This window comes from Alosa alosa, chromosome 13 (genome assembly GCF_017589495.1).
Source record: "Alosa alosa isolate M-15738 ecotype Scorff River chromosome 13, AALO_Geno_1.1, whole genome shotgun sequence".
Classification (NCBI taxonomy): domain Eukaryota; kingdom Metazoa; phylum Chordata; class Actinopteri; order Clupeiformes; family Clupeidae; genus Alosa; species Alosa alosa.
Genome location: NC_063201.1, coordinates 16,513,018 through 16,539,332, shown reverse-complemented (window position 1 = coordinate 16,539,332; position 26,315 = coordinate 16,513,018). Strand labels below are relative to the sequence as shown.

Here is a 26,315-nt window from a genome sequence, read left to right as displayed (position 1 = left end):
CAAGCTAGCTGGCCACCCTATTAGTTCCATAGAACGTCATTCGTAAAGCATGCATGAGGTTGTAAACACAGCAGCGCGCCAAATTTGTCCCAACTTAAAGTTAGCTTTCTTTGCGCGGAAAAGGGGCTTTGAAATGTTTTGAATGAATATGTACACGTTCATTTCGGCTCGGTGCAAATATTTCACTTGGTATAAACTGCATATTTGAATTGTTAGAAACTGAGCATTACCAGATAAGTCAGCTCGTTAGTGTACGATACTATGGCAAATTCATTAACTTGACGTTATTTAGTCAACATTAAAATGTCAAGCTCAGTTATCTGACTTCTGTCAGCTCTGTTTGTACTGTTTTGTCCTAATTATGTCTTTATAGCAATATATATACTTACTAGTCTTTTAAACGCTGTTCATATGTCAAGGACATGCTGGCAGATGCAACACACGCAGAGATGGGTGAAGACCGTGCACAAATGAGTGAAGTGGAGGACAACGAAGAGGAGCCACAGGTGGAAAAGTCAAAAGGATTCAGTAAGTCTTTCTTTAAAGTAAATCAGTTATTACAGAAAAACTCTGTGGCATGTACATTATATGTATAGCAAGTCACACAAGTGCATTAAACTTTTGTGTAGATGTTGGAGAAATTATTGAGGGGAAAAGAGAGAAGAAGAAGGTGGAAAGGCTGGTGCAGTCTGTGCAGCTGTCAAAACCTAAAGAACGCCTGAAGGTTGAAAGTGGTGAGTATCTCAAGAATATAACTGTTGATAATATATTATGAATGATATAAAGTAATCCAGAAAATTTGGCCTTTTGATATTGTGGTGACCATGTCATTCATGGAAATCAAGGTGATGGCGATAAATTGGGTGAAATTGCACGAATCAACCACAACATTGGAAAGATAAAAGCCCCCCTCTTGAAACCTCTTCATAAGATCCTTTTCGATCGACCTGGAGCTGTGAGTATTTTATGACGTTAACACACTGCAAATTATCATCTAGGTAGGAGATATTTACAGGGTTCCCACGGGTCATGGAATTTCTGGAATATGGTGGAATTTTAAATAAAGTCTGTTCCAGACATGGAAAGTCAGAGAGTTCTATCATATCAGTGAATATGTGTGGTAGCAGTTCAACATTTACTTGCCAAAATACATTAATAGAAATATATTTCCACTCATCATGGTGTTTATCCTGTAATAAGCTTTTTTCCATTACGGCTTGCTTGAGTTGGTGTGGTTACCCCTACTTTGTTTTTGCAATGCCCATTTATTCATATTCCGCTCTAAGCTTCTGTAACGCTATGCGACTGATCTGAAATCTTTGGTCGGTTTATTGTACCATTCATTATAGTAGGTCATGAAAATTCAGGTTTTTTTGTCAGGGAAAAGTCTTTTGTCAGGGAAAAGAATTTTACATTTGACTTAGTGGGAGCCCTGTATTTAACAAGGGCATTGAATTCTACATTATTATGCATTTAGAATGTTACAATATAAATTATTTTCCTGCTTTATTTATATTGTTTGTCCTCATGTGAAATAAGGCATCTTCAATGAAGAAGAACCTACGATTGTTCAATGGCTTCCCCTTCAAAGAGGAAAGTGATCTCTACTTTAAGAAGATGAAGATGATGTCAAAGTAATTATTTTTCTTACAAAACAACAACAATTCATTTTTACACAGGCCAGTGGAGTTGTTCTTTAACATAACGTTTATCTTCTCCAACTACAGATACACAAACGCCATGTTGAAAACTATCTGTCAAGTTCTAGACATTGAGAGGAGTGGGAAGCAGTCTGTCCTAATTGAAAGAATCATGGCGTTCCTTATGCACCCTGTCAACACCGGAAAGGTACACAGTTTTTATATATATATATATATACAATTGTGTAATGAAACAAATAAACCTATGTAATATGTGGAAGTTAATTTACTTTCGTTAACCAGTTGGATGCAAATCAATGTTTTTTTTTTGCAGCCAGTTCCCATCAAAAAGAAGAAGAAGAAGAAGAGGAAAAACACTGCAACGGATGCCAAGAAAAAGACGAGCAAAGTGTCCAAGAGTCCCACGAAGTCAAAGGTGGAGAGTAAGTCCAAAGCCATCGTCACAGATTCAAGCAGTGATGACGATGATGACGACGATGATGACAAACGTGAAAGTAAAGAGACCAAGACGTCATCAGCCCTGGAAAGCCGAAAGAAGGACGACACAGATGACTCCTCAGAAGAGGACGTAGAAGATGAAGATGATGACAAAGATGATGATGACGAAGAGGAGGAGGAGGAGGATGATGAGGAGGAGGAGGTTAGTGAGAGAGACAACTCCAACTTTTCAATAACTTGCCACAATGATTTGGATATTGCTGTAATACTTGTGTGTATGCTGTGTTGCTAGACACCCAAATCAAAATCCCCAGCTAAGAAGAGACCTGCTGCCCTAAAAAAGACAGCTGCCAGCAAAAAGACAACAAAGTCAACACCTGTGAAAAAGAAACCGGCAGCTAAGAAGATGGCAAAGGAAGATGATTCAGATGCATCTGACAAATCGAAGTCTGATGACAGTGACAATCAAAACGACAGTGACTTTGAGAAGGTGAGTTGGATTGGGTTGATGCCTCTGGTATGTGATTCAGTACAGTACAAACAGTTGATTGGTGTTCATTGTATCATGTATGTTGCATAGTCAAAAAAGAAACCAGCCGCAAAGAAGAAACCAGCCAAGCCTGCCCCCAAAACTAAGAAAGCAGACAGCAGCAGCAACAAGACTGCCAAAAAACGCCAAGTCCTACAGGGTAATGTCATCCATGTTGAAATGATTTGTAAGAAATACAGTGTTGTGGTCATTGCAGAATTTTGTTGAAAATTAGATCTAATGAGATCTAATGATTTGAGATGAATTGTGTACACATATGCATTGAGATTGTGTACACATATGCATTGTAATGAAAACATGTATTATTGTTTTGCCAAAATAGACTCAGATGACAGTTCTGATGACGATAAGCCCTTAATCAAGATGATCAAGAAGCCGCCCACAGATGACCAGATCACGACCACCGTAAAGGATCTCCTGAAAGATGCCAACTTGGAGGAGGTGACCATGAAGCAGCTCTGTCAGAAAGTGAGTTCACAAAATGCTTCTTTACAAACTACACACACACGCATACATACAATGCACATAAAATATATTCTCATTCATAATCCTTCTATGATTCAAAAAGGCTTTAGATATCTGGTCTTTCTTGTTTGTGTCTTATTTCTTTCTTTTCTTCTTGAAAAGCTTCAGATGTTAAATTATGTTTTTTTGCTGTAGGTGTATGACTCATACCCTGAATTTGATTTGACTAGCCGAAAGGACTACATCAAGCAGACAGTGAAAAGTGTAAGTATTAACTGTACATTTTAACTCATGATGTCTGTTTTCATGTGTTAGATAGATAGATAGATGGATAGATAGATAGATAGATACTTTATTGATCCCCAAGGGGAAATTCAGGTGTTAGAGGTGCCTCTGGCTGTAACATAATTCAGTTATTTTACCTCAAAACAATGTCTTACAACTCATTTTGATGAGACGCGAACTATAGGCACAATTCCGTGTCTGTCGATACCAATGCACGTCCGAAACTAAAACACCCTTTCGTGAGTCCAACTATTTTGATAATCGGTGTGTCATTTTTTAAGCCCTTAAAATTCTCTAATTGTAGCTTCTTAAACTGGACTATTTTCAGCTTAATTTACTCCTGTATGATGGTGAACTAAATAACTTTGGTGTGTGGACAAAACAAGGCATTTGAAGACATTATCTCATAATCTCAATCTTATCGATCAAACAACTAATCAATTAATCAAGAAAATAATCAGCAGATTGTTTGACTATATTCGAATAATCAATAGTTGCAGCCCTAGTGTATTGATGACCAAATTTCATATTGAAGCCTTTGTGATAACTGCCACTGGAAATTTGTGAACCAAAAACTATCAATTCAAATGTAAAATAGAAATGATTTAACTTTTGAAATATATTCTTATCATAGTATTCAGCTGGAAGTTTTCTAGCAATCAAGCACCTCTTTAGTGGTCTTAGGCCTCCTCACATAACATAACTGATTTATCAGTGTGGAGGTGGGTTGCCATTTCAGTCAGGTTTGGATTAGGCAATCCCTAGTCATACCAACTGTTTGTAAGGACCAGTCCAACCCCTTGTTCTAATGCATTCATCAGCTTAAAAGAGAATTCCGGCGTTTTTCATATAGAACTCTGTTTCTCAAGGTCACCTAGTACTGTCGGTGCGGAAAAAAACAAAAACAATCGGTTCTACCTAGCTCGAGTTGTTGCAGCGAAATGCCAGAGCTGCCAGGCAGTTACAATGCTACACTCTGAGAGCATGTGAAAAATCGCCGGAATTCTCCTTAAATGTCTTATGCCGTTGTGACATATAGGCATGCCATAGCACTTGCAATTTTAGACTTCGTAGTTAATAATGTGTTCTTCATTAATAGTTAATGTCTCATACTGTCATATTATCTTATGATACTCAACACTGATTCTTTTCACTCTTTCATTACAGTTGATCTCCTAAGAAGGGGCAGCGAAGGTTTTGCCTTTAAAGCCATTTCTTGAGGAGAGGATTTCTGTCAATATTTAAATGCCTATGAAGTCTAATAGAGTGTATGTATGAATGTACGTAGCTACTTTGTCATTACTGCCCAAAGTGTTTTTCTCTAGTGGATGGTTCTTTTGTCATTTTTGTTTTTCGTTTGTTTTGTTTTTTAAGAACTTTTTATATACGGGTTTTGTATGCCTATTGTTTCTCTGATTGTAAGCACACTTCTGAAAACATGCAGGATGTATATATCACTGGCTGTGAATAAAATGCTCCTTTTTTATTGAAATGATTTTGTAAAAGAATCAAAAAGTATTTTGTCCTAACAAGATCTGCAGTCAAATAACATTGATCTTGTTGTCTATTTTGGAACCATTTGACAAATACACTTAGTATGTTTGTGTTGTTATTAGGAAGAACTGGCTTTTTTGTTTTTAAGAATTAGGTTTGTTTTAATTACGCAAGGTGCTTTCAGAAGTTTGCAATTTGCCAGAGGAAAAAGTAACTTATTTCATATCTTATCTCAAGAACAACACATCTCAGCAATTTTGGTTTAATTTCCAACTTAATTCTCTGTGTATCATTTCATTCAATTAATAAAATATGGCTAATTTTCTTATAAAAAATGTGGCATGTGTGAACTATGTACAGTTTTCTCTCCAACAGCACTTGTTCTTCCATTAGTTTTCCCTCCATCATTTTGGCCTTTGAACCTTGTAAGGCCGTGTGCATTTCGTCCATTGGAAGCTTGAGCCGAATTCGAAGCAGATCTGTGTTGCTAGGTATCGAGCAAATTCAGAGATGGAGAACAAAGAAACCGTAAGGTTTTCCTTGCTATTCTAAACTATATTATTCATCTAGTCAATGATAGTGTTGCAATAGTGGAACGATTATCATTATGCACCTCAAAATATAGGTAATTTGCCAGATCGCACACAACCAACCATTTAGTCAACTACAATCTCTTATTGCTTATTTGTCAGTGAAGCGGTGAAAGATCAGATCACGTGTTTCTGCGACCGCCTCCAAGACCGGTTCTATCTTGACTGAAGAGTAGACTTCCTTTATTAATGCACAATGTTGTCATTTGCCAGACGACAGCTGGCTTAATCTACGGACGATTTCATACTCGTTTACAGTCAGGCGTGCGCTACACTCATGCAATGGGTACATTCTGCTTGGTAAGAAGTGGCTGTTTCCTCCGTCAGGTTGTACCAGGCCTACCCACTGTGCTGCACCGCCAGTACAGCCTCGACATTTCTGCAGGGCTTCTCCGCACTCAAGGCTATATCGATGGACGCTGGGTGTCTGCACCGTCGACATTCCCAGTGCTAGACCCAGCAACGGGAAAGGAGCTGGCCAAGGTAGCTGACTGTGGACCTCGGGAAGCACAGGACGCTGTCAATGCAGCCTACAAGGCATTTCATTCATGGAAGCGTCAGACTGCAAAGGTAGCCACATTGCTTGTTGTCGAACTTTCAGAAATCATTGTACAACTGTCATGACAAGGACGTTTGAAACGAGTAACTGTCTGCGGTCTAGATTAATAGCCTCTAATTTACTGAGCAGTTAGCTAGCTAGCTTTATGTTCAATGCACAGCATGAGTTCAATGCTGTGCATGTGAAGTTATATTCAGAGCAAAATGACTCAATCTTTTCAGCTAATAGGTCAATGGTATTCTTTTTTCTGTTATTGACATGTCTATGTGTTTCCAGAGTTAAACCATTTGAATCTGGAAATGTATTAGTATAAGCATAATGCTTATTAGTAACCATATGTGTATGGTTACTAATAAGCAGAAGTCCAGCCTTGCATAAACTGGATCTCAATGCTTCTGACCAGTGCACACTAATGATAAACTCACTTCCATGTAATATGTCACCCAACAATAAACTCACTTCCATGTAATATGTCACCCAAACATGTGTGAATCCAGCAGATTTAACTGCTGGAGGATCTAGTTGTATCCAGTTTAACCAGTTCAGTTGTTCTTGTCCTTAGTGTGGGTGTGGGGGTGGGGTGGGGTAACCATACAAAATGTAGCTTGCTTCTTTTTATCTTTAATTTCGTAACCTCACAGTTTTTCCTAATACATTTCAGGAAAGGAGTGTCCTCCTTAGGAAATGGTTCGATCTCTTAAACCAACACAAGGAAGATCTCGCAAAGATAATCACTGCAGAATGTGTGAGTAAATGAATTTATTTTGTACTTCTAAGTAACTTTTCACTCTACCCTCCTGGTTCTGGCCTAGATTCCTTTGATTATTGATCACACTGTTTTACCTGTACAATACAGTTGTAATGCCTGCAAGGTGATGTATGTAGTTGCAGTATGTTGTATTTGATGAGTTTCCTCCAACGAGGAAAGAACCAGAAAGAGACCAGTCCACATGCAACCCCAGTCAAATTGTTAGTTTCTCGTTGTCTTGTTTCTCACACATGCATTGATGTCCAAGACCGTCTGGCAATCTCTCCCTCAGGCTCTCCTCAACAGCAATGCTGGCTCTAAGCCCTTTAAAAGAGATCACTGGTGATAAACTGAATGAGAATACCGGATTGTTATGAACTAATGCACGGATGGTTCTGAGCTAAAATATTTAAAATTAAATGGTTTTATTGCCTATTAGTGTTGACCAAAGGAGTCCTCAAAATGACTCATATTTTATGCCTGAAATAAAGCCTTTTATACTGAAGTTATGTGAATTTTATGTGAAGGATTTACCTGTTGTATGCTGACATCTCAATTTTAGTCTTAGTCTACTGCTTGCCACTGAAGTTAAGCAAGTGTTCATGTAAACTGTTGCCATAATCTACTGTTTCTCTCACTCAGGGCAAACCCATGAAAGAGTCGCTGGGGGAGATTGCCTACTCAGCCTCTTTCCTGGAGTGGTTCTCTGAGGAGGCACGACGCATGTATGGAGACTTCGTTCCATCCGCAGCCAAGGACCGCAAGATCCTGCTGCTCAAGCAGCCAGTGGGGGTGGCTGCCATCATCACCCCGGTGAGTGTCAGTGAATTTAAAAGAGTTTGTTTTGTCTGTGTTGCTCTTTCCCTTGTTCTGCAGCTAACTGACACAGTTAAGGTTAAAACTGTAGTACTCGTAGTAGTGCAATTAGTAACATTATGACCATTAGCAATAGACATTGTCCTAGAACATTTCATTGTGGTATCAATTGAATTTATTCAGAGCTGAATTTAATGATGTTTTCTAAACAAAGTTCGGGAGGAGCCCTTAGGGATGATTGACAGCAATTAACTCACCTGTCTTCCGCCGCCAGGATATTTAAGCCGGCCTCCTTATCCATACGTCACACATTGCAGCGCTCGCAAAATTATCCCTCCTCCTCCTCCTCCTCCTCCTCCTCCTCCTCCATTTCACTGATAGCCCAGTTACTCATCATCCTTACACTGGGGGTGCAAGCGGCCATCGCTCTATCACGATCTCCGCTTCAGGCATTCCAGGACCACGGCCAGCTACGATGCCAAACACGCGCTTAGCTTATACACTCAGCATAGCAATCATGCCGACGGGCGAACTAGTGAACTATATGTAAATGTAATGGTAAATATGAATGTCTTTTATAGTGGAACTTCCCCAGTGCAATGATCACCAGGAAGGTGGGTGCTGCTTTGGCTGCTGGATGCACTGTTGTGGTGAAGCCTGCTGAAGACACACCTCTGTCCGCGCTGGCTTTGGCTGAGGTCAGTACTCTCCGCATATTATTAGGGATCACACTTTTCTTGGGCTCCTTTAAAAGAAAATGTTCAGGGTTTCCTCATGTCAGCTCATAGATGTAAATATTCTTTACTGTCTCCCCTTGTAGCTGGCAGAACAGGCAGGCATCCCTGCTGGGGTGTTTAACGTCGTTCCCTGCTCAAGGGAGAAGACCCCTTCTGTAGGAGAGCTTATCTGCACCGACCCGCTTGTTGGGAAGGTTTCCTTCACCGGGTCTACAGCCACTGGCAAGGTAAGAGCGAGATCAATTAAACAGTCACAGTAACCCGTGGGTGCATATACGGTACTACAGATATTGAGATTGCACATCCACAAAAATAGCCACCTAGAGGAAAGTGCATTGAACTAATGTTTGTTTTAAAGGTGGGTGCACATTGAACCAATGTTTGTTTTAAAGGTAGAAAGATTCTGACCAAAAAAGGTTGTTGATATCTGAGCTCAACAGGCAGTTAAGTTATTCTCCTTCCTACCCATGTTGAATGGCTGGATTTGTTAATGGCTCAGTCTGATGTTTGTTTCTCTTTTACCAGCTCTGTGTACGAAGTGAAGGAGATTTATTATACAAATTAGGTCTTTTTAATGAATATAAAAATTAAATCAAAGATGTCACTCAGTCTTTATTAACATATGGATTTCCTCTGGCATACCCAGTCATCCTCTGTGTTCCTCTGTGCTCTCAGATCCTGCTGAAGCATGCTGCGGGCACAGTGAAGAGGGTGTCCATGGAGCTCGGGGGACATGCGCCTTTCATTGTGTTCGACAGCGCCGACGTGGACAAGGCTGTGGCAGGAGCGATGGGATCCAAGTTCAGGAACTCTGGGCAGGTCAGTAGTGGCACTTGGATCTTTACGTTTCTTCAAAAACTGGTGGGCTCCGAGCTCCAGTTGCATGTGCTAAAAGAGCACAATGAACATATTACCATATCATGTAATTTTCATCTTATACTTCTGACGATGGTATAGATTCACCTCGATAGCTTTCCTATCTGCACTTCTGTTAATGCCACTCCTCTGTCCTCTCCCTCCACGGCACCCTCAGACGTGTGTGTGCTCCAACCGTTTCCTGGTGCAGAGTGGGATCCACAATGTGTTTGTGGAGAAGCTGGGAAAGGCCATGGACGCTGAGCTGAGGCTTGGACATGGCTCTGACCCAAACACCACACAGGGACCCCTCATCAACGCCCGTGCCGCAGAAAAGGTGCTTCACATGCCGCTAGGACTTGCTTGTATATATATGAAGTATTAAGCCTTTATAGTTTGGGTTAGGGTTAGATTTGGATTAGGTTTTTTTAGGATTGGATTTGGATTCCCTGTTGTCTGACAACATATAACCTGACAACAGGATGAAAGACAAAAATTATGTTAAAGGAGTTGAAATGCAGTGAATGCTGCAACAACAGTTCCTAGTAGATAACTATTTCTTCTAGTGTGACCTGACATCTTGGGCTTTATAAAACATAATTTGACATTAATATTTACATTAATATGATTTTACATTGACTGTATGTGTGTTTTAGCACTTCTGAAATAACCTTAGGTTTTAGAATGAAAGTTGAAACTATTTCAGTGTTGAATATAGATACAGATTCTGGAATACTCCCACTCTTGGTAAAGTTATTGCTCTTCGTGTCAGGTGGAGCATCAGGTGAAAGATGCAGTGTCCCAGGGGGCAGTTCTCTTGAGGGGAGGCAAACGTCTGGAAGGTTCCTTCATGGAACCAACCCTATTGGCCAATGTCACAACTGACATGCTCTGCACCAAAGAAGAAACCTTTGGGCCCTTGGTTCCAGTCCTCAAGTGAGTAGGCAATGGAATAAAATGGAGGCAATGGGAAAGAATGAAGAAAAATAATAATAATAATAATACATTTTATTTATAAAATGCCTTTCAAGCATAGCATAATGGCATAGCATTGTGTAATTTATAGAGTCGGATGAGATGACTTAAGTATAGGGGTTAGCGTTGGAAGATTTTTTACTTTTCATTTTAGTTTTTTGTTTGTTTCTTTTTCTAAGTAGGCAATAGTGTAATTATGTGTATTTTTACAGGTTCAACACCGAGGAGGAAGCTCTTGCCATTGCTAATGCAAGCCATGTTGGCCTGGCAGGTCTGTTAATTAACTTAATGATTTACTTTTTCTAGTTGATATCTATCCTAAAGGCTATAAAACAAAGCAAGGTTACTGGCTTACCCAGGTCACTTCAAGAGTAACCTCTGATCTCAAAAAAACACTTTTGAAACAATAGATGCTTGATGCAGTGTTCCTTTTAGAAATCACCGGTTACTCACAAAGTTACCTGGGTAAACCGGAAACATCGCTTCCTAGTACACCCCTCTGACAGAGAGTCTCACGGTCCTTGTCTTTATGTTCCTGTAGGTTACTTCTTTTCACAGGACATCAGTCAGATCTGGCGGGTGGCAGAGCACCTGGAGGTCGGCATGGTAGGGGTCAACGAGGGTCTGCTCTCCACCCCTGAGGCCTCATTTGGTGGGGTCAAGCAGTCTGGACTGGGCCGGGAGGGCTCCAAGTATGGCATTGAGGAGTACTTGGATGTCAAGTACATGTGCTTCGGAGGCCTTACTCCTTGAGCGCCTGTGCCTGTGTGTAGCGAGGGAGGCATCTTCAGACAACGCATCACTTACAGTATATAGTACAGTCCTAGGGATAGACAATCATCAAATAATGACACTGTGAATTCAGTTTGTGAATCCGTGCTGCACTTCATGCAAACTACATCCTGTTTAAAACACAGAAACATTCTGTCAAAATAATAGGTCCATCATAATCATACCTTCTCCAACCAGTAAACAGGGAAAATAAATCTAAAAAGCACAATCCTATGTTATTACCCTATAACAGAAAATATGTATTAAAAATGCGAGTTTGAGGCTGTTAATAAGTCATTGATGAACTCACTGATTAAAAGACGTACCGAGTAAATAATCTAATACTGAGTAACAGTTGCTGTAAATTACTAAGAAACGCACAACATTACACAGCTGTCTTTAGTGTTAGATTGTGATGCAACCTCCATCTAATTACAGTGCTATGCCACTGCTGTCTGTGTTTCTGTGCCACGTATGTAACATGATCCAGAAAACCTCTAAGTTGTATGAATTGCAATACTTTTGTAAGTGAATTGACTTGCAATGTCAACGTATTTCTGAAAGTTTGCAAATGTAATGTTGTCTTAATTGGTTTATTTCTTGGGTGAGCCTATTTTAAAATGTCTATTTTTGTGATGCTGCTAAAAGTTAACATTTTGCCCACTTTATATTAAGTGGCTTTAGATCTTATGACCTGCAGTACTTAATTAGACTACAATTTACTTTTGTATTGATACATACGGTATCATTGCATAAATTATAATTATAATCATATACAAAAATAATTATGTATATGCATAATTTGGGGTTAGAGTTGATTGGTTGCATGTCTTAATGTGCTTGAAGATGTCCATAGTATTGTGAATTACCTTGGTACATTGTCAGGCCAATTAACATAAGGTGGACCAGATATAGATATATATTTAATGAATCTACCCAAATTTATATCACCGGTATGTTAGAATTGTGTTTAAAATATTTTTGTTGCCAAACATTGTTCCTAAAGTGCCATCTAAAATGTGATTCAGCATGTGTTTTCCATCATGTCCTTAATGTACATTTCTAACTTTTGTAAATAGTGATTACAGTTAATTATTAAAAAAAAAGATGTGATTGAATTCTGTATTGATTTTCACACTTGTTTTCTGACTACTGAAGTAGATTATAGAGTCAAGCTTGCTAAATGTCTGTTTATTTGAATGCTTTGCAAAAAGAATTGGTAAGAACAGCAGTTATAGCTTTTATTTGGAACAGCATCCAAAATAAAAAATATTATCTTAAGACTTAAGACAGGCATACAAGTTAAATCAATACCTGGGTATGACTAAAATTGGATGCAATTATGTTTTCCTTTGCTTTTGAAATTTGTAAGCATGTTTTATTGGTCAATGTACTGTAGTTTCATGTTACCAAGTAGACATGCTTACTGTAAGTCCTTATGATATCAGCATGGCATTACTGCACAGAACTTTTTATTCTTAACTTTTCCTGAAGTACATAGTATACCAACCTCAATTATGTTGTGGAAACCACGTTACATAGCGAGGGTTTGCAGCATAACTCTTGCCTAATACAGATCGACAAAGGAATATTAGCATCATATATTAAGAGGTACAGAGTTAAGGAGGGTTCAAAACAGCTGCAACAGTGATTCACAGGATTTGGTAATTTAAAGTGCTTAAAATAAATTGAGAACTTCATATAATTTTCCATGAGAGACATTACATTTCTTATCTTGTTTGCATTATGCAGATCACTGCACATTTGACAAAGTGTATCAACTATAATGATTGTAAAGAAATCTCAGCCCTCAAATCAAGAAGTAAATATGCAATTCACAAGAGACAAGAGTTTGTAGCATATCAAGTTAGCAGTCAATGTCATATGCACGAGGGGCCATCCTATTTACATTCACCAGTCTGTCCATTTCATAGTCTTCAGCAGGTGAAGTCCATACATTCGCAGGCTGTGAGAGCTCTTCTCTTGGGTAGTTTGAGGAGGCCCGAGTGGTGTTTTCCTCTAGTTCTTTGTGTGTAATCTGTGGAGCAACGGGCAGCTGGCCAACTCTCAGCCGTCCACTGGCCGGAAGCTGAACGCGTCTCCATTCCTGGTGGCACCATTGGAGCGGTTCCTAGGCCGGTCAGACCTCTCGTGGCTGAAGATGGTGTCCTGCTCGCTGTCGAACTCCGACTCGGACATCATTAGGCTAGAGTTGTGCTCTGTGCTCCTGTGTTTGATGTCTAGGGGAAGCAGAGACAAACAGTCTCTTATGAGTGGCCATTTTACTAATATTGTGATAAAAAGATACCTTTCACTTTTGTCAACTAATAAAATAATGACAACACAAAAGAGAAAATTGCACATGCTAGTCATGTTGCTTGACAAGTGGAGCAAAATGCTGGCTAGGACCTGGATTCACTGGGAAAAAGTGCATGAGTGTGTGCCTTATGAGAGATGTGGGGCTGTTGTAGTGTAGTGGTTAAGGAGCTAGGCTAGCATGCAGTAGCCGGAAGAGTTGTGGGTTCAATTTCAACCCAATTTCAATTTTAACCCTAGGGGGGCTGTAAATGTTACATTACAATGCAACAATGTCCTTGTAATATAATTGACAGATGTAAGTCGCTTTGGAAAAAGTGCCTGCTAAATGTAAACATAAGGAGCCATTACACTACCCCTGAGCCTTAACTGCCACTCCATTTGACAAACAAATCTCATCCTCATGAGATTGTCCTCATTCCAGAAAGCATATAACTGGATAATTTAAAGAAATAACTGCAATTACATTTCCCAAGACTGATTCCACACGTCCACTGTAGAAGCCCTTTTTTACTCTGGGGGGAAAAAATCCACTCAAGTCTTACGGTATTTTGGCCTCAGCTCCATCCTCTCCTGTTCGTCCATGTTGTCCAGAATGGTGTACTTTGTTTTCTTCCTCACTTTAGTGCGTCTGCTCCTTCAAAGGCAAAATAGCAACCAATAAACAACACGTGAGAAAGAACCAGAGACAACTGTCTGATGGTGTACATGGCTCAGGCTCTATGACAATGTCACTGAGGTCATATGCAGGTGACCGTACCTTTTACAGCAGCAGAAGCAGGTCCAGCTGACTGAGAGGATGAGGACGAAACCCAGAAATAAAGACAGAACCACATAGAGCACATTCCACTCTGGTCAGAAAGAGAGGGCAAAAGGAGGCTTGTTACTTTGACATGTTGATTCTTCACAGAGATTTGGTGATGTCAAGTAGGTCCTTGTCCTATGATGATAAGACATACTGAGGAACATGACTGAGCTGTGCTCCCCATAATGACTTGTTACCCTGATGACTATTTTAAATGAGTGTGTGTGTGTGTGTGTGTGTGTGTGTGTGTGTGTGTGTGTGTGTGTGCGCGTGCGTGTGCATGCATGCTCACCGCAGTTGCTCTCTCCATCCTCCAGGAGGCGCTGGAAGGGGTTCTCCATCCAGAGGGGGTCGCAGGCACATGCCTTAGAGACGGGGTCACACTGACCTCGCCCAGAGCAGTGTAGCAGGCACACTGAAAACAACACACAACACATGGCCATGACTCCTTAACGCATCACAGTAAACCTCCATGAAATCCATCCAATCACAGTTCACAGTTGTTTTAGGTAAGGATTCTTGTTTATCCTGATTGAACATAAATGTTTGTGTGTACTCACTGACTGTGTCGACTCTGAGCACTTTGAAAAGCAGGAAATCTGTCTTTTCTCGCAGTAGCTGATTCCGCAGCATCTTGGCAAGCTGAGGTCCCGGTATAGTTCCATCTGATCCTTGGACTGAGAACCTCATTACTGTGCTGGTACCAGACACACACATACAAACACACACACACATTCACACACACACACCCAAACACAAATGAAAATGAACTGTTATGACACGTCACAGCGCTAGACCTCTGCTAGACCCCTTCAAGTAGCTAGTATTGGTATTGGTAAATGGACTGCATTTATACAGCATATTTCTACTCCTCAAAGTTCTTGACAATTTCATGTTTCATATTCAACTATTCTCACACACACACACACACACACACACACACACAAACACACACACACACTCATAGGCTAATGCTTATGTTGATGATGAAAGTGATGCAACTATTCTGTATGTCTAAACTGACCATTACATGGGTCCATGCATTAAGGCTGGAGCTGTCTGTTATGCCTCCCAGGCTGACCTACAGACATACAGACCTACAAAATTCTTCCTGAAGTCCAGTCAATCTGGGCGACCCATTGAATATTGAATTTTTTTAATTAACCTAAGACCTCCTCACGTATTACCTGATGTCTGATTGGCCATGCAGGCCTTTGAGGGCGATGTCAGCGTCCAACACATGCAGCAGAGCTGCCAGCTGTCTGAGCACCGTGCTCCTCTGCTGCTGACTCACCTGGGCCACGCCCACCTGCAGCTCAAGCTCCACCTCCTCCCTTTCACGCGGGTCTGAGAGGATTGGGCAGAGAGAAATAGATAGAAAACTCCGAGGTCTCTCTCTACCCATCCAGCACACATAAACAATACACAGTTGTTTCTTGATTGCTGTTTGAGAAGTGCATTATTGTTTGCTTTAGGCTTTGCTGGCCTCATTTACATCCAACTATCTTGCATTTAATTATTGCCAGTGACATATTGATCTTAGACTCATTTCTGGATTACTGCCTTGGATATACTTTCTTTGAAAAGCACATATGCAGAGGCTGGTCAGTCAGACTATAGGCATGGTCTGGATAAGTGACAGGTCCTACCGGGACGCACTTCCACAGTGGCGGTGGCTGAGCTGGATCTTCCCAGGGCATCGCTCACACGCAGCTGGAACAGGTAGGTGCCCTCCACCAGGTTGGCCAGGTACAGAGAGGACATCCGCTCGGAGCCGTACAGGATGTCCTGCCATCAGTGGACAACAGGCTGACTTTACATTGTGATTAGATGGTGTCTGTTTCTTTTTAAGTTATATAGCAACCTATGAATCTCATTAGATGAATGATATCTGCCTGTGGTGTCATGGAAAGGCTGAATGGAGAACAAAGTGGCACAGGTTTATGTAATAATTGTTTTCTTCTCTCACAGTGTGCACGTAACATAACAGAAAATAACAGGAAATCGTTCACTGTTGAATGATGATTTGGATGATATGTGCAATTGCATTAAGGCTTCACTCACCCCAGCAGCTGGGCTCTGCTCATCTCTGACCCACAGGAATGAGACGTTAACTGGGCCAGCATTGGACACGGAGCCGCAGAGGACCAGAGAGTTGTTGGGCAGGGTCAGTGTGTGACTGCCGCTGGCGTGGGCCACCAGGGGCAGACTTCTGACTGTGGGGGTGATGGAGGGAAACATCAGACTGGCTATCAATTAGTGTGCTGCTGCTGCTGTCGTGTTGCCCACACTGCATTCTCTGCTTCACAAGGAGACTACTTGACAGAACACACAGTGACTATCACACATAAAAATGCAATGCTAAGGCACTGGGGTTATCCTGAATGGAACATGAAAGTTTGGAAATAATTACAAATTCACTGTAGTGGTAACTCAAATGAATGTGTGCTAATTAAATATGTGTACAGATGTAACTGGAGGACCTCAGAGTGGACCTGAAATCCTACCTTCTTTGACAGTGACCGTAAAGGCAGCAGTGTCTGTTGCCCCCTGCTGGTCTTTCACAGTAAGCAGGAACTTGTGGCTTCCTGCTCTAAGGCCTGTTGCCATGGTTACTGCCTTATTTGCATCCTGGATTTTTGACCCCGGTGGACCACTGCAAAATGGCAAGAGTAATTAGATGCACAACAATTCCCCAAACAGTATGTACATTTACATTTACATTTATTCATTTGGCAGACACGTTTATCCAAAGCGACTTGTACAGAATTATAGAATTTACATTTACATTTACGCTACAGACCTACAAGTACAGCAATAGAATAACATTTAAGCTACAGTGCAGAGGAGACTATAGCTAAGAATTACCGCTGCATCTGCCAATACTATTACTAGTGGATATGAGTGCCTACAGTTTAAGCTATAGTCAAAGTATTATATGTATGCATCCACAATTGTCCAATCTCAGCAAGAAGTACAAAAAGTATTTAATTTTTACACCGATCAGTTGCTATTTCAAACTGTGGTAAAAAGGTACCACAGGTAAAAGGTAATGATAAAGCACATGGATTTGTTTACAAGCTAGCGAACGGTTAGCATAAGTTTGGCAGAACTATGTGGATGTTATAAGGTAAGAAACACGATTTAAAACGAGTTTCTTGTTTCTCACTTCTCTTTCTGGGACAGTAGTCTCAATTTTGCAAGGTTGGTTTTCCGCCTGGGAACGCTAGGCGCAGGGGGGAAAGTCACCATTTTCACCGGAACAGGTCATTTAACCATCCAAATGATTTCTAAACGGGTTTATTACGTTGAAATAGTTGCCAAGTTCCCCTTTAACACCTTGCCCTCTTACTATAAATCCTACAGTAATCCTACAGTGGGAATGTACAGGTAGTCAGGCCAGGTGGGGTACCTGACGGTGTCCCAGTGAAAGCTGGCAATGCCCTGGTCATCTGTGCTGCTGCTGCCGTCCAGAGTGACACTGTTGACAGGGAGGATCAGCTGCCTGTCAGGGCCCGCCACAGCCACCGGGGCAGTGTTCTCTTCAACACACACACACACACACACACACACACACACACACACACACTATTCAGTACACTGACAGCAACTTGGTGTTGGTGTTTTTGTTACACAGCATATCAATGTAACTCACTATCCAAACATATTTTACTGTTGTCTGAATGGCCACCACTGAAAACATAGCAACATTACTCAATATCTCAAAAATCATAACTCAACTCAATGCACAGCAACATAAGCAAGCACGCTGTATATCTAACGATCAAAATCCTTAACTAGTCTAGTTTTATTCAATGCATAAGTAATCTTAAATGTGTGCATGATGACTATAAGGTATTTGTGAAGCGTTGGCGTTTACCGGGCAGTACGGTGACAGTGGCAGTGTTGGAGTCCTCCTGTCCGGAGGAGTCTGTGACGGTCAGCTGGAATGTGTACCGGCCCTCCTGCAGCCCAGAGAGCTGAAGGAATGGCTCTTGCACTCCCTGTTGTTCACACACACACACACACACACACACACACACACACACACACACACACACACACAATGACTACAATGACTATTATCATTATTCATCCCTGTGTTGTTCTTTCTCTCTCTTTATGCATGTACACATGTACTGTACAGAATATCATTGGGCGGGGATCACATTGGCAAGCGGCAACACTCAGATCATAATAAGTTCTATCTCGTTCCTAAGTAACACAAACGGTTTGCCTAAAGCAGTGTTTCTCAAACTTTTTCAGACGAAGGACCACTTAACCAATAAAAAAGAAATGCACGGACCACCTAGCTAAAAAAAAAAAAAAAAGATTAGACCTACTTCAATAGGCCTACACTCACTGAACCACCTTGCTTATTGTCTTTGCACTTTGCTTATTGTGTCAGAGGATTTATATGATTTAAACTGGCTTATTTTACATAAACAGTGTTGCAGAACTGTTTGGATTTACATACAAGTTGGTTCAATATTGCAAACAACTCGTCTATATGATATTTTACCATGTCTGCTAGCGGACCACACGTTGAGAAACACTGGCCTAAACTGACAATTGAATGCGCTCGCGTTGCGCTTTGAGAAGTTCAACGCTCCGCTTGTTTAAGGTTAGCGTTACGCTAGCGCTGTCACCGTTCCTCTTCCGACCCATAGAGAACAATAGGAAACCTGCCGCTTGCCACCAGTCAGTGTGATCCCCGCCTTAATGGTAAAAAAGACTGCACCTCACTGAGGGCTAGTAGAATATTGGAGATTCATATCAACAAGATGTACAGTAATGCCAAGGAGTTTTGCATCATCATTGTCCATTTGTTATATTACATCTTATATACACAGGTTTCCCGTTTACTAACAAAACTAGATGCGCGCGCAGCTGTGAGACGCTTGGTTGCCGGCCACAACATATTTTTTTGTATACCCCTGTTGTCTCAATGATAATAACATCTCATTTCAGACTTTATTTCAGAGTTTGTCGTTCATTTGCATTTTTAATATAACATCGTCTTTTGTGAAGACATGTATTCCGTTAGGGATATTGAACATATTGAACATTCTTTTACCATTGTGATTTCGAATTGGTGCAGTTTTCAGCACACGGGGTAAAGTACCTTGCTGAAGGGCACAACAGTGGAAGCTGGGATTTGAACCCACAACTTTTTGGCTACTGTATGCTAGCCCAGCTCCTTAACCACTATGCTACCACTGGTTAGCACATGAGAGCTCATGGTACCTGCATGGTGACCACTCTGCTCTGGCTGCTGGGGTGTAGGGCCCACAGGTAGCTGATGACCCCCTGGTCGTCGCTACTCTGGTTCCCCCTGAGGATCAGGTGGTCCAGGGGCAGGGTGATGACCTCGTCGGGACCCGCGCTAGCCACCGGGGGGCGGTCCTGTGGCTGACTGGCCACGCTTACAGAGGCGGTGGCGCTGTCAGCCAATCCCTGAGCGTCTGTCACCGTCAGCCTGCGGAGGTAAAACCGGAACAAACCGCACCTTAATTAGGTCAGGTCAAATTGACACATCCCCACCAGGGGAGGGAATCCAACCCCAGAGGCAAGTGACAATTTAACCCATGGATGAGTTCCCAAACTAGGTGAAGTAACAGAAAGTGTCTACTTTTGCATACAGATTAAAGCCTTTGAGCTCTGGTAACATATTATTGCAGAATATCATTAACAGAGATTCTGCGGCTGCAAATCCAGCAGCATGGAGCTTGTCCTCATATCACTTCTACGGGTCAGTTATCACCACGTCAGCGCTTCTGTCCAAGAATGCACCGAGTGTTATGGAAATACCGGATGCCCCTAGGGTGATTTTCTTACTTGAAGGTGTACTGTCCAGGCTCCAGGTTGTGCAGAAGGAGAATAGGCGTCTCTGCCGAGCTCCCGTTGGCCAGCAGGGGGCCGGCCACCTGCTCCCAGTGGTAGGTGACGATATCCCTGCCATCATCTGTGCTCTCTGGGAGGGAGAGAGGGGCACAACACAAAAGTACGGCTCTCGTTTAGACAAGGTTATAAAACCATGAGAGCTTGCTGGTGCCATCAAAGGGAGATTTAATGGGGTGGTTCAGTGAATTTAAACAACTGTGTTGCACATTAGAACTTAGGGGACAAAGTTGCCAATAGAATAGTTAAATGTGAATAATGAGTGGTATACAATTAATATAGGAATTAAATTATGCAAGTATAGTAGTACTGTATCTAGATTATAGCAACAGTAAACCTGAACAAAAAAGGACAGCACGTTTCACTGGACAATCCTAAAACCAATGTCCAACATATAAAAGCATAAGGACAAAGGCAACAAGAAAAAGACCCTGAAGTCTCACCACTGCCATTGATGATGACCAGATCCACTGGGAAGGTCAGGTGCTGTGCTGGTGGGTAGACAATGGCTTTTGGAGAGTTGTTCACATCTTCTGGGGAAGAAACTGAATGTAAGTGGAAATTTCTGGTTGGTCATGCCGACACCACCAGTGGAACAACTGAGACGGAGCAGCCGTACCTGAGTGCACTGTAATGTTGACCACACTCTCCCCATAGAGATGTTCTCCACTCACAGTCACCTTCACTGCGTACAGGCCTGCAGAGAGCTGTCCAGAACACAACAGGACTGAAACAAACATCCACTTATACACCTCTGTCCAGCTCACCCACGTGTCTCAACTACCCAAACATAAAACACATCACTGAGTGACTCTAGATTATGGCAGGGTTGTTTTTAGTTTAAGAGGAAAGGCTGAAACCTAAACAAAAGTGCTTTCATTCAATCTACCTCTGAAAGAGTCTGCATAGTGTCATGCATTTGTTATGTAGTTTGGGACTACTTCAAGAATCTCCATAGAGTGCTACTGTTCACTGGGTGTTTGCCTAGTATAACTATCACTGAGTAATCATTCTACATTGTTTTTTTTATGTCTTTTTAATTATTACTTTTTAAACACTTTTAAACTATTGCTCTTTTATGCCTTTATATACTATTACCTTGTGTGCTTTATGTTTTCTTTTTTATTGTTTACTTTTTAAACTATTATTTGACTATTAAACTATTATTTGCCATTGTATGCTTTTATCAGCTATTCCTGTTTGCTTTTGTTTATGTAAAGCACATTGAATGACCTCTGTGTATGAAATGCGCTACATAAATGAACTTGACTTGACTTGACTGTTGGTAATGTAGTAATATGGCATTTACCCCACTGATCTTTACATTCTTGCTGTACTCCCCTTCCATCTCCTCTTTGTGGCCTTCAGGCAAGCTAACCCAGCTCCATCTGTATGAGTAAGAGCTCTCTACACCGAAGAGACAAGAAAAAAGCAAGTTCTTCATCTCTGACAGACATTAATGGACTAAAAGTAAGTAATTAAGTGAGACTGATTATCAGTTATAAAGTTTCAAATCATCTTTAAGCTCTCAAGCTACATTTTGCATGTATAATTACCGGTAGGTTGCTAAATATCATAACCATAACTGCAACCATAATGGTAACATAACCTCTGCTGTATTTGTATACACTATAAGTATGCATATTGTGTTAGTTGGCTGTTCAGTTTCTTCTTTTGAGCTTGTACCTGGTTGAGGTGCTGGGGAGACTGAGCCTCTCAGTTCCACAGTGTTGATAGGGAGTGTAATCTCCACAGGACCTTCAATTGACACCAGCAGGGTTCTTACTGCGTAGGACAAATAGATGTTAATGTTTATGAAAGGGATTAAAAGAAGAATAAAAAAACAGAAAAAGAAACTTGGGTAATCAGAGGCCTGCAAAGAAAAAGAAAAAACTTGTAGGGAGAATGAGACGGACATCAAAGAGCCGATGTTTACACACAGCCAAAGCAAACGCACTGAGCACATTAACTTTGAAATGTAGTCAGTGTGGCGTATTGCAGTACCAGGTTCCACAGGCGTTGTCTGAGGTGTAGTGCTGGACGCAGTTAGCAGATTGTGAGTAGGAGACGATGTCCTCGTTTGACTCGACAGCTGGACAAGATACGCACTGAAGTTCTGCGACAAGGCAGTCGGCTCGGTGTTGGTGGAGGAAATGTTGGATAGATGTTCAACCCCCTGCAATAGGCAGAAAATTTAAAAACAGTAGTTGTTTGTTTTCCTATCAAACTACATTCAATTGTGTAGCTCACTGCATTCAATTGTGTAGCTCTATGTGTAGGCTATAACTGCAGACAGATACTTGGTCTACACGGCTTGATATATCACTTATTTACTCCATAGCCATGAAAATAAATGTTCTTTAAATCCACAAGGAACATTCTGTTTAAATCACCCCTCACAATCCTCCACAATTGCAAGTGATGGAGCCAGATTGATTCTTTTTATTTGCCTCAAAGATGACACATAGGGCAGGCAGTGAGTGGGAATGACTAGAGCGAAAGCAGCTTGGCAAAGAGCAAGACAATAACAAGCTCGGGCTGCTATTATCCCTCCCTCAGTCTGTCGACTTGTTCATGAAAGGAACCGCATCTGTCTAACAAAGGGGAATTATGTAACACTTTCTTTTCTTAAGTGTTTCTTTATTGTGTAACCATTTAATTTGGATGTAAATGCTCCAACGCCACCTGACACAGAAGCATCAATTATACGCAGTCTTTTCTTCCAAGAGATGTGGTGCAACCCTGTTTCACATTCTCCGTGTATCAAAGAAATTTCCCGGCCAGCAGTGATCTAGTGAAGCGTGCAACATCAGTGCAATTCCTTACTGCCTCACAAGACTAAGGTCGTCTGAACTGACACTTACACTTACGCTCACATTCAGGTCTGCTGGAGCAGACACAGAGGGCCTTAGGGTGGGCTGTGGGTCACTCGGAGATGGCCCACTTCCATTGCTCATCACTGAGGAGGCGCTGGGCTGGACGAGGCTACTGCTGCTTCCTTGAGGATCCGGCGGAGTGCTCTGCAGCTCCTCCTTACCATCTTCAATGTCTGAGAGGTTCAGGGCCTCTCTCGAGCCCTGGATGTCCGGCCAGTCTAGGAGCCCCACCAGCCCTTCATTTAAGCTGTCCGCGTCCGCATCCACATTCACGTCCCTGTCCAACTCCTCCTCCTCCACCCCCCTGTAGCTGTCCGGGTACTCCAGCTCTGGGCCCTCGAAGCCCCGCTCCCCCTGCAGCAGTGCCAGGTCCTTCAGCGAGTCCTGGAGGGCGTGGGGGCGCGCTGGCAGCTGGTGCCAGCGGCCGGCGGGGAAGGGCTCGGCTCCAGCTCCGGCGCGCACCAGCGACTGCAGCACCAGCGTCTGCGGCGGGCGGCGCTGCAGGAAGGCCAGGTAGGAGTCGGCGCCGTGGCGCTGCTTGGGCGCGCAGTCGTCCTGCCGCCGGCAGCTCAGCACGTAGCAGCGGCGCTCGAACAGCCACGCCAGGTCGCAGCCCGGCAGCTCGCAGCAGGCGCCCGCACACTGGGCCAGAGACAAGGCCTTGGGCACGCGCAGGATGCTGCTGCTCTTCAGGTCAGGGGAGATGATGGACTCAGAGAAGGTGGCTGCTTGCCAACACTGGCTGGCCAGTGCATCTGTTGGGCAATACCACAGCACCATGCCATGCAATTACTGTCAGGATTTTGGTGGCAAGTCAGTCAGTTTGTTAGTGCCTGTCACTGTCATGTCTCAATATGTTCAGTTCAGTTCAGTTTTTATTTGTCATTGTTACAGGATAACAACGAAATGTTATTCTATCTGCTTCTTTCTATTCATCTGTCTTCTTCTCTTCAGTCGATTCCTCTATGTATTCTTTTCAACATACAAATAGAAGTTAGTAATAAAACCAAATATGGGACTAGTGTGTAAAACTGTCTTAACAGTTAGTCATCAGCATAGTTTTGTCTGACACAGCACTTTGTCACAACACTACACCACTCATTAGTAAAAAGCTATTATTTACCACCTCAGTCTCAAGACTCCACAATCAAGGACGCATGTAAAAGTGTAACTTTGACACTGCATTCATTTGCAGCCAATGAGCTAGATATATCCCACTCTGAGCTGGTGATGCTCCTCTCACAAACTAGCATGCTAGCCCCCAGCCAGCTGCTCTCTGAGTCAAACGGTTGCACAGATGGCAGCGCCATTGAAAGGAACAAAATAAACTCATTAAGAATAGCATGTGATATGCTTTCACGATACTCTATTCACATTATATGCTACTCGTTATCATGAACATAAAACATATCTATTTGCAGTGGAATATAATTATACACAGTTGGACCACACTTCAAGGACGGGAAGTGAGATAGACGCAAAATAATATGTACAAGGATATTGATATGCCGAGATGAGTAGAAACAGAATTACCTTTCATGACATGCAGGATTGGACAGAGGAACAGGAAAAGTCCAACTTTCATGGTGATGGGGGACCTGTTCTTTGTTTCGAGCAGCCAAGCTTCATGGACCACTAGCGCTATTCTCTGTATACTGGAGAAAAACAAAGAGACCACTGTGATGTTCGCCCTCTTGATCCCTCAGCAGAACAACAGATCAAAACACCATTGCACTTCTCTGTGAACTTTGGGAGGAACGCATGTGCCGCATGTGCCCTGAAGTTCCTCTCTGAACAGGAGAGAGATGTGTTGTGCATTCAGCCTGACTCATAAAATGGTCGCTGTATGACCCAATTTATTCCCACCCTGGCACAGATGACACCACACGTCTTTGTCTTCTGCCAACAAGGGTGATGGGCTGGGGCAGCTGTGCAGTGGGCAAGGGTATGAGAACAAATAATCCTCCTCTCACCCTGAGAGTTCTTACTGTAAGACATGCAAAAAGAAAGGCTGATATGGAAATATCCACTGATTTTAATTAATTACCAATTATTGATAGTTTGATGCCAAAATCCATTAAACATATCAAAATCTCTGTCAATGCTGAGACCTCAAGAGAGTGTCCTAGATTGTGTTGGTGAAAAAACAACAAACAAAAAAACAAGCTAAAGCTCTTGTCCTCTGTGAACATTATTAGTCTACATGAAACACATTCTACCTCAGATTTGCTGGAGATTCAAAAGCTGTGTGGCTTTTACTATCAATATAAAGCCCAGCATGGAGCTATGCTGAAGCCATATGCCCCTGTCTGAAGATGGGTTTAAGGGTAATAGGTGCGACTGAGGTTACATGAGGACACTAATGATTCCATAGGCCTACACCACATAGGTTACACCAACATCAGCACCAGCACCAGCTCATCTAATTACAGTATGGCAAACAGGTGCATACAGTAAACAAATGGTGTATAAATGGACGTAATGACCACACGGGATCTCGTTGTTGTTGATCACGACCAACTGTACTTCAGAAAATGACTGGGCATTTGACTGTGATAAACACTCATGTAGATACATTTGTATCGACTGTAACAACAGGTAAGCCCGGGATCTGCATAGAAAACATGCCGTGAAAACAGAAACAAATAGTCAATGGGTAGGCTAGATTGTAAATCTGCATAAATATAATCGATTCTGCCTGATTTGATATGTTAACATTTATATGCACTAGTGCAGCGCACTGTAGGCTACTTAATAGCCAAGGTTTAACAATGTACAGTAAGCGCATCATGTCTTAGCCTACCTCAAAGATGTCCTGGATGTTGCGAAATGCTAAACCAGCATCTCTCCGTCGTGTTGTTGCCTTTAGTCCAGTGACGGACTGTTGTATCTACCGATGGTTAAATAATTAAAATCGTTAATAAAATCACGGCATGACATGTTTTTGATTGGGATGGAGGACTGCCGCTGCGCTGTGGTCTAAGGATGGAAATAAGGGAGTGTCTATAGCGAGCAGTAAGGGAGGGTTAGACACGTGGCTATTGATGTGTGATGCAGTAGCCTAGCCATTAGGTGAATCTGTCTCATCCCATATGATTGTTCGCCGCATGCAGGCCTACATAAGCCCTTTGTCGAAAGCATTTTGAATAGGTTTATGTTTAGGCTACAATTTCAAAATGTATAAGAAAAATAATAATGATTGATGCACACTTGTATTTGTGTAATTTATTCCTTTTGCCAAAAATGGATTCCAGCAAAGTTACCCAGATAGCAGACGGGCATTGAAACTATGTAGAATCAATATTACATTGTCAACCATAAATCATTGAATCAATGTCGGATTTCGATGTTGATTTAACATCAGTTTGCACCCTCAGTTAATATTGAAACAATGTTGATTTATTAACTATAGACCAGCGGAATTTCAATTGTATTTCAATTAAAATAAATATTGAAACAATGTTGAAATTACA

The 26,315-nt window shown here is 41.9% G+C and overlaps 3 protein-coding genes across 6 annotated transcripts; 2 read left to right on the top strand and 1 right to left on the bottom strand.

The window, feature by feature from the left end:
• The first annotated feature begins 422 nt into the window (after positions 1-422).
• Positions 423-5,228, top strand: dek (DEK proto-oncogene). Its single transcript, XM_048260495.1, has 11 exons — positions 423-528; positions 630-734; positions 846-955; positions 1,540-1,634; positions 1,728-1,848; positions 1,975-2,301; positions 2,392-2,589; positions 2,680-2,788; positions 2,972-3,117; positions 3,310-3,378; positions 4,567-5,228. The coding sequence occupies exons 1-11, from the start codon at positions 423-425 to the stop codon at positions 4,576-4,578; spliced, it is 1,398 nt and encodes a 465-aa protein (XP_048116452.1). The 3' UTR covers positions 4,579-5,228.
• Positions 5,229-5,332: 104 nt separating this feature from the next.
• On the top strand, positions 5,333-11,698 carry aldh5a1 (aldehyde dehydrogenase 5 family, member A1 (succinate-semialdehyde dehydrogenase)). Of its 2 annotated transcripts, XM_048260488.1 has the most exons (11): positions 5,333-5,421; positions 5,811-6,053; positions 6,704-6,787; positions 7,433-7,603; positions 8,188-8,304; positions 8,427-8,570; positions 9,019-9,162; positions 9,377-9,535; positions 9,971-10,134; positions 10,386-10,444; positions 10,715-11,698. In XM_048260488.1, exons 1-11 carry the CDS (start codon positions 5,404-5,406, stop codon positions 10,924-10,926), a joined length of 1,515 nt encoding a protein of 504 aa, XP_048116445.1. In that variant the 5' UTR covers positions 5,333-5,403; the 3' UTR covers positions 10,927-11,698. The 2 variants fall into 2 exon arrangements, with proteins under 2 accessions (XP_048116445.1, XP_048116444.1); XM_048260487.1 differs by lacking the exon at positions 5,333-5,421 and having other exon boundaries at positions 5,435-6,053.
• A 685-nt stretch (positions 11,699-12,383) lies between these two features.
• kiaa0319 (KIAA0319 ortholog) lies at positions 12,384-25,825 on the bottom strand. 3 transcript variants are annotated; one of them, XM_048260465.1, is made up of 21 exons: positions 25,646-25,825; positions 24,376-24,497; positions 22,831-23,597; positions 21,971-22,142; positions 21,653-21,751; positions 21,276-21,373; positions 20,586-20,673; positions 20,410-20,499; positions 19,904-20,039; positions 19,313-19,544; positions 17,946-18,069; positions 17,478-17,607; positions 16,573-16,721; positions 16,130-16,281; positions 15,715-15,853; positions 15,253-15,412; positions 14,626-14,762; positions 14,358-14,480; positions 14,021-14,111; positions 13,806-13,897; positions 12,384-13,184 (listed from the first exon to the last, which is right to left on the bottom strand). In XM_048260465.1, the coding sequence occupies exons 2-21, from the start codon at positions 24,425-24,427 to the stop codon at positions 13,012-13,014; spliced, it is 3,204 nt and encodes a 1,067-aa protein (XP_048116422.1). In that variant the 5' UTR covers positions 24,428-24,497; positions 25,646-25,825; the 3' UTR covers positions 12,384-13,011. The 3 variants fall into 3 exon arrangements, with proteins under 3 accessions (XP_048116422.1, XP_048116423.1, XP_048116424.1); XM_048260466.1 differs by having other exon boundaries at positions 20,410-20,496; XM_048260467.1 differs by having other exon boundaries at positions 22,837-23,597.
• Between the last annotated feature and the right edge of the window lie 490 nt (positions 25,826-26,315).

What these genes read in the sequence shown, in the direction of transcription:
- dek (XM_048260495.1), top strand. Translation starts at nt 423, where the DNA reads ATGCTGGCAGATGCAACACACGCAGAGATGGGTGAAGACCGTGCACAA. An exon ending in ACGCCTGAAGGTTGAAAGTG is followed by an intron (nt 735 to 845) that starts GTGAGTATCTCA and finishes ATGGAAATCAAG; the next exon opens with GTGATGGCGATAAATTGGGT. An exon ending in TGAAGCAGCTCTGTCAGAAA is followed by an intron (nt 3,118 to 3,309) that starts GTGAGTTCACAA and finishes TTTTTGCTGTAG; the next exon opens with GTGTATGACTCATACCCTGA.
- aldh5a1 (XM_048260487.1), top strand. Translation starts at nt 5,673, where the DNA reads ATGCACAATGTTGTCATTTGCCAGACGACAGCTGGCTTAATCTACGGA. An exon ending in GGTCTACAGCCACTGGCAAG is followed by an intron (nt 8,571 to 9,018) that starts GTAAGAGCGAGA and finishes CTGTGCTCTCAG; the next exon opens with ATCCTGCTGAAGCATGCTGC. An exon ending in AAGCCATGTTGGCCTGGCAG is followed by an intron (nt 10,445 to 10,714) that starts GTCTGTTAATTA and finishes ATGTTCCTGTAG; the next exon opens with GTTACTTCTTTTCACAGGAC.
- kiaa0319 (XM_048260465.1), bottom strand. Translation starts at nt 24,427, where the DNA reads ATGAAAGTTGGACTTTTCCTGTTCCTCTGTCCAATCCTGCATGTCATG. An exon ending in ACCTGAATGTGAGCGTAAGT is followed by an intron (nt 22,143 to 22,830) that starts GTAAGTGTCAGT and finishes TGCCTATTGCAG; the next exon opens with GGGGTTGAACATCTATCCAA. An exon ending in GGAGCTGAGGCCAAAATACC is followed by an intron (nt 13,185 to 13,805) that starts GTAAGACTTGAG and finishes TGCTTCCCCTAG; the next exon opens with ACATCAAACACAGGAGCACA.